This window comes from Nannizzia gypsea, genomic scaffold, assembly GCF_000150975.2.
Source record: "Nannizzia gypsea CBS 118893 supercont1.4 genomic scaffold, whole genome shotgun sequence".
NCBI classification, from domain to species: domain Eukaryota; kingdom Fungi; phylum Ascomycota; class Eurotiomycetes; order Onygenales; family Arthrodermataceae; genus Nannizzia; species Nannizzia gypsea.
Genome location: NW_003345198.1, coordinates 140,144 through 146,805, shown reverse-complemented (window position 1 = coordinate 146,805; position 6,662 = coordinate 140,144). Strand labels below are relative to the sequence as shown.

General features: G+C 48.8%; 3 protein-coding genes across 3 annotated transcripts in view; 1 reads left to right on the top strand and 2 right to left on the bottom strand.

The window, feature by feature from the left end:
* MGYG_04686 (U3 small nucleolar RNA-associated protein 13) overlaps positions 1 to 1,952 on the top strand; it is a gene marked incomplete at both ends in the record, with an annotated part of 2,861 nt that extends 909 nt beyond the window's left edge. The window contains one exon of the mRNA XM_003172046.1: positions 135 to 1,952. Coding sequence (XP_003172094.1) covers positions 135 to 1,952 — 1,818 coding nt within the window. The remainder of the gene's footprint in view (positions 1 to 134) is intronic.
* Positions 1,953 to 2,197: 245 nt separating this feature from the next.
* Positions 2,198 to 3,585, bottom strand: MGYG_04685 (pre-mRNA-splicing factor spp2; the record flags this gene model as incomplete). Its single annotated transcript, XM_003172045.1, has 2 exons — positions 2,198 to 3,192; positions 3,234 to 3,585. 2 exons carry the CDS (start codon positions 3,583 to 3,585, stop codon positions 2,198 to 2,200), a joined length of 1,347 nt encoding a protein of 448 aa, XP_003172093.1.
* A 758-nt stretch (positions 3,586 to 4,343) lies between these two features.
* The window catches only part of MGYG_04684 (MYB and HSA domain-containing protein), a gene marked incomplete at both ends in the record, with an annotated part of 4,509 nt that continues 2,190 nt past the window's right edge, over positions 4,344 to 6,662 (bottom strand). Inside the window, 3 exons of the mRNA XM_003172044.1 lie at positions 4,344 to 5,384; positions 5,447 to 5,604; positions 5,709 to 6,498. Of these exons, the coding sequence (XP_003172092.1) occupies positions 4,344 to 5,384; positions 5,447 to 5,604; positions 5,709 to 6,498 (1,989 nt within the window). The remainder of the gene's footprint in view (positions 5,385 to 5,446; positions 5,605 to 5,708; positions 6,499 to 6,662) is intronic.

Below are 6,662 nucleotides of genomic sequence, written 5' to 3'. Positions count from 1 at the left end.
AATTGAGAATATGGGATTCAAGCAGGGGGAGCGAAGTCACGGAAGACCAACCCATCGGAAGTGAACAGGAGGCAATTGTCACAATTGAATACTCTAAAGGGCTACCATTCATATTATCTGTTCATGTTGACCAGTCTTTGAAGGTTCATTCCCTCGAGCCATTGTCTTCTTTCAGACATGGAAATAAAATTGAGCCTCTACTGGTGTCACGACAAATTGCTGGCAACGACGATGAGGTTATAGATATGGCCTGCATTGGTCGTGACAGATCACTGCTTGCGTTGGCCACTAACTCAGAGTATATAAGGATTGTTCGAGCCCAGTCTATGGAAGAAGCACAGGGCCCTGGCAGTCACTTTGGAGCAGATATTGCTCGACTGGAGGGCCATGAAGAAATTATAATATGTCTTGATGTCGACTGGTCTGGATCTTGGCTAGTAACTGGCGCTAAAGATAACAACGCTAGGATATGGCGAATAGACCCAGCCTCATCATCTTTTACTTGCTTTGCAACTTTCACTGGCCATGCTGAATCAATAGGGGCCATTGCATTCCCGCGGTCAGCTCCAGCTGAAGGTACTCCTGCTTTTGAAGATCCCCTCAACCACCCACCTCCGTTTTTCCTTACTGGCTCCCAGGATCGGACAATTAAGCGATGGGATATGTCCAAACTCTGCGTCACGGCATCAAAACCGCACGCACCAAAGGCATTATATACCCGAAAAGCGCACGAAAAAGATATAAATGCACTTGACGTGAACCATTCATCTACTTTATTTGCATCTGCATCGCAGGATCGTACTGCGAAGATATGGTCGGTCGAGGATGGGTCTGTTACAGGTGTCCTTCGTGGGCATAAGAGGGGCGTGTGGTCTATTCGATTTGCGCCCAAGGACACCCCAGTTTCTACCACCGCCCCTGGTTCAACCAGTAGAGGGATAGTTGCGACTGGATCTGGTGATAAAACTATCAAATTATGGAGTCTCTCTGATTATAGCTGTCTCTTGACATTTGAGGGACACAGTAATAGCGTACTCAAAGTGATATGGCTCCCGCCTCCACATATCTCACAATCTGATGAGGATATCTCTTCTCGAGGAGCTGCACAAATCAATCCCCTAATTGCCTCCGCTGGCGCTGACGGGCTGGTCAAGATATGGTCCCCATCCACAGGCGAAGTAGAGACGACGCTAGACAACCACACTGACCGTGTCTGGGCTTTGGCAACTCCATATACACCTTTTTCCACGACAACTGGCCAAGGGAACTTGAAAGGCAGGAATCTTGACTTCTCCCTAATTTCAGGCGCCGCGGATTCTGTGGTGACTTTCTGGAAAGACACGACCTCAAGTACCTTGTCTGCTGCTGTTACAGCAAGCTCTGAACGAATTGAACAGGACCAGCAACTACAAAACTACATTCACGCTGGCGCGTACCGTGAGGCTATTACCCTTGCTCTCCGCCTGAACCATCCGGGTCGGCTACTATCCCTATTTACTTCTGCCATTGATGGGAATGATGACACTGCTGAGAGGGATCCCGACAACCTGACTGGGAACCCCGACATTGATGCAGTTCTCAAGACTTTAGACGATGAACTTCTATATATTCTTCTAATTCGCTTACGAGACTGGAATACGAATGCTCGGACAGCACGGATTTCACAGCGTATTCTATATGCACTCTTCAGGTCATACCCATCATCCACGTTTATTGAGCTTGCTGGCCGAAAAAATATACTTCCGACCGATGGTAAGTCAGGGAAATCAGCTGCCATGAAAGATATCTTGGAAGCCTTAGCTGCATATACGGAAAGGCATTACCGGAGAATTGAGGAGCTAGTTGATGAAAGCTACCTCGTGGAGTGGGTTCTTGGTGAGATGGACGGAGGAGTGGGAAGTGTAGCACAAGCACCTAATGGTACAGATGGGGAGGATATAATCATGGTTTAACGTGGAAAGGATGCCATCACCATTTTCCACAGGAGTTAGCGCAATAAAAAGTGGATTTTTATGGGTTCGTGTAAGGAGTTGTATGTATAACCGCTGGAGTTCTTGATCATTTGATATATTTGGTTAACATTAGATCGTGATCTAAACCGCTGTCTACTAGTTGATATACTGGTACAAATTTTACAACAAAGCCAACAATAACTACCCACCAGGTAGTATTCCACCTAAAAATGTCGAGCACCCCGCTATCTTTTGTCGTAACGCCTCCTATCTCGATCTCTCTCCCTGTCCCTCTTCCTGTCCCTGTCCCTGTCCCTATCCTTATATCTATCCCTTTCCTTATCCCTTCTCCTATCCCTTTCCCGTTCACTTTCCCTACCCCTATCTCTATTCCTATCGCGAGCTTCATCTTTCTCCCTACCATGATCATGGCCTCCCCTTCGCTCGTCTGTTCTATCCCGACCGCGCCCTGACCCACGGTCCTTGTCTCTATCCCTATCCCTATCCCGATCCCTATCCCGATCCCTATCTCGGTCTTGATGACGACGGCCGCTTTCAATATCTTCTTCGGTAAGGATCTTGCCTGTTTTCTTATTTTTCAGAAGGACGGGCGTATACAATCCTTCGCCTTCATTCTTTGCTTTTCTCATTGCTGCTTTTCCCCAAGCCCCTAGTTCAACTTCGGCATCTCCGCCCTTTCCAGAGAGATCTTTTGCGCCAACTCCGAGGTATCCGGGTCGCCTTTCAGGCACACGGGCTGCTACTGGGGTATTTCCGTAGTTTCCTCTACCAACAGGCTGGCCTTCTTTCCAACCCATACCACGTAGCAATGCGGCACCAAACTCCTCGACTGGCACTGCATTATAGGCACTTAAGCTTGCCGGAGCAGGGCGTGACTCTATATCCCGACGAAATGATTTGCTTTCATCGTAGGCCGAAGAGTTATTCTCTTTAGGACGAGCAGAGATGACGAGGTCTGAACGTTTGGATTCTTCTGGCTCCCCTTTGCTCTCACGGATGAGAGCCTGTAAAGCAACCTCGTCCTGCGATAGTGGTTTCTTTTCCGGCTCTTTCTTGGTTATAGGTGCTTCTGCGTCTGTATGATCTCTATTTCCATTCTTTTCTGAGTCTGCTGGCGCTGTAGGTACCGCAACTTCCTCTGCGCTAGGCTCTGCATAGCTCAAGCCGATTTTCACTTCTGGGGCATCGACCTCCATCGTCGACTCCGCAGTTCCGTTTGCTTCCCTTTTCCTTTGGCTTGTACTTCAGCAGGGATCAAACTTCGTCGTGTCCCCTGTGTTCGAGCATGTAGTTTATCTCTCCATTTATTTCGTGACTCAATCTTGATGGTTAACGGTTCTTTTTCTCTTTTCAACCGTTTATTGCTGATTATTGCGCCGCCAGCCTGGTGATCGAACCCTGTGACATCTTCATGCCGCGGTTCTGCTTCGTCTTCACTAGCTGAATCATGTTCGCCGAATTTTCGAGTTCTGCTCGAGAGTTCTCTTGTTCCGAATGGTGCTGATTTCTTTTGGGACGAGGGTGTAGGTGTTGAACGGCGAGAAGAGTCGGCTGAGAGCGCAATAGAAAACGGTTTCGGCTTAAAAACTCCTTCTGAGCTTTCAGGTTGCATCGTGAAGCTTGAAGTAAGGTATAATAATAGGTTAACTATCCTGTATAACCCTTGGTGGTGAGTTGAAAGATTCAAAAACTCATTTTAAACTGTTAGCTCTTTTGTCGCGATAGCTACCTATTTGGATGACTAAGCAAGAATATTGATAGATAGAGCGCTGGTTGCAGCCTGATGACGTAGCAATAGATGAAGAGTATATAATTCTAATGGAAGGTCGATGAAAATGATGATGCTTAAATAGTTTTGATCATGGTTATTAGAGAGCTATAGGTGCGTATGGTTAGATCACACTGTCCAGAGGAGACAGACCAAACACACAGCATGCAAACCTATACATGCACGCATCTAATGCAATATAAGTACATACATTAACAGGTGAGGCAAGGGGGAACATTGCATTCGGTAAAGACGTACGTATGTGCTGGGGGTGATAATGGTGGAAGGGTAAGGGGGTAAAGGGTAGAGGTGGAAGTTGAGAATGGTTTGGAAGTAAAAAGGGGCACGTCGTTATCCATGTAAAGGCATCAGGCGAAGTAATTAAAACAGAGTAAAGTATCGAACGAAGCAACTGAAGGAATAAATAACACCGCCGGTAAGAATCATGTACACGTTAAATCCCCATTTGTTAAAATTCCGCTCAGCTAGATGCCGCTTGTGCTTGCGGGGGTCTTGGGCTTTTACCAGGCTGCGGTGGCTGTGTCTGTTGTGGTTGAGATTGTTGCGGCGGCTGTTGCTGCTGCTGTGGGGCCCCCTGGCTACTAGCAGGTCGCTGGCTCTGTGGGGTTGCGCTTCGGCTTTGATGCATGAGCATGTTGGTCATAGCGGGGCGGGGCTATTCCTACCCCTGGCCGGTTCTGTTGACCATTAGCCTGCGAGACTCCCAGACGGTTCATGTATCCTTGTGTTTGGTTTTGCAACGGCACCGATGGTACACCATTTACAGTGCCTTGCTGAGGGATCTGCTGGCCAGAATTCCCTGCTTGGTAGTTAGGAGGTAGATTGCTGACACCAAGGTTCCCTGCTGCGGCGTTTAGCGCTGCCTGTGACAATCGCTGTTGTTGTTGCTGATACTGTTGTAGGCGTTCTGTGGCAAGTTTTGAGATTTGTTCCTGTGACATAGTGGGATGGAGGCGTTGCAAAGAGGCTTGGATGTTGTTTAAGTTGGGCAATGCTGGAGCGTTATTGAGTGGGGTGGATGGATGATTCATGCGCGGGGAAGCGGCAGGCATCATGCCAGGAGCAAGAGATGAGGCAGCAAATGACGGGCTTCCACCATTGGTTGCAGTTTGGAAAGCGGCCATGAGGGCAGGGTTATTTCCTGCAGTGGCGGGAGTAGCATTCATGTTAGGCGAAGAATGGGGTCCCTGTTGTGGAACGAAGCCTTGTTGACCACCGTGGAACTGGTGCTGTTGCTGGCGGGATTGCAGAAGACGTTGTTGCTCTTGGAGACGGTTGGCTTCACGGATTATACGTGAGTTGTCAGGGGAGGTTTGGATAGGAAGACCCGGCCGGCCACTGATGGGCTGTTGGAGGCCTTGTTGAGGCATCATCTTCATTGGCATACCGCCGGAGACTGGGATTGGGCCGGTTGCCGGTAGGCCATTCGGCATAGCTGCCATACCTGGGTGCGGACGAGATTGAGAGACACCTACGCCGTTTGGTATGCCGTTCGCCAATCCATTTGCAATGGGAACTTGGACACCACCAGCGCCATTAGGAACCGACGCTGGGGGCCGAACTGGTATACCATTGAACTGACCAGACGGGTTAAGCTGGGCCGCGCGCTGAGCCATGGCAGCCTAGAAGTACCAAGTCAGTGATGGGGATGGGATGTTGTATGTTTTGCTAGAAAGTATCATACCCGCTGATGAGCAATCATTTGCTGACGGTACTGCTCTTGTTTCTCCAAAAACTTGAGTTCCCTTTCATGCTTCAACTGGCTGAATTCCTGAGGCGTTGAGATTGGCGGGCGTGGCTGGGTTGCTTCATTGACCTTGCGCATGGAGGCAAGTTGTGTGGCTAAAATGAAGAATGTCAGCTTTGTGACACAGAAAAAGTGATATATACAGGGAAGAGCAAGAAGAGGCAAAAAAAAAAAAAAAAAACTTGAAATGCATCCATACCATGCTGTTGCTTCTGAAGGTTTGTCTCTCGCTTCTGAGAGAGCTTTCGCATTCCAGCTAGAAGTGCCAAATGCCTCGAAGACCGCTTTCTCTCTACTCGTAATGGCTGTGCAGTACGCCTCCGTATCATAGCCTGTGCTCCTGGGTTTACTTGACCACCGTTCTGCTGCTGCTGCTGTTGCTGCTGAATAGCCTGTTGCTGGGCGTTCATGATTGTTCTCTGAGCAGCTTCAAGGCGTGCATTATATGTTCGGAAATACGGAGTCTTCGCCATGTCAGGGGGTAGACCCTCTAAATTGATCCACCGTTCAAAGCATTCCCAAGGGGTTCTTCGGTCAGATGTAGAGACAAAGGAGGACCGCGGAGCCAAACAGCTAGCGATAAGCGACCAGTTGAAGGAGTACTCTTGTACCAGTTTTCGAAGCTCGTCATCCTCCGCAAGGGTCCAGTGGGACGATTGTCGAGACTCATAGAATCCAAGCGGTGGCATGATGTACTCAGTTGGGGGACGGAATGCGTTACCTGGGTGGATCCGATCTCGAAGGGCTTTATATTCGGATGAGAAGAGAGCAACGTCCATCTGTTCTGGTAAGAGTGATCTATATGCATTCTCTTCCTCGCCATCATGATACGTATCTTGCTCGTAATCATAACGGCTCCGCTTCCTTGGTGGACCGTCTTCTTTGAACTGGATCGTTCCCTGGGCGTATTTCGAAACCGGCAGTAGCTGCGTCTTCCACACATCGTCAGGCTGGACTTTGAAGGCAGGTTTATTGGTTTCCGGGACTATCTGTACGGGACAGTAGAACGGGAGTTCTCCAAGTATTTTCTCCGAAGCCATGTCCGTTCAATGCGGAATGTGAACTCAGTCCGAGCCGGATGAGAAGATAGCAGCAGGACATTTCCATCATCAAATCGGATGATCGTCATTAAAACCATCAGCTAACTGAGTCG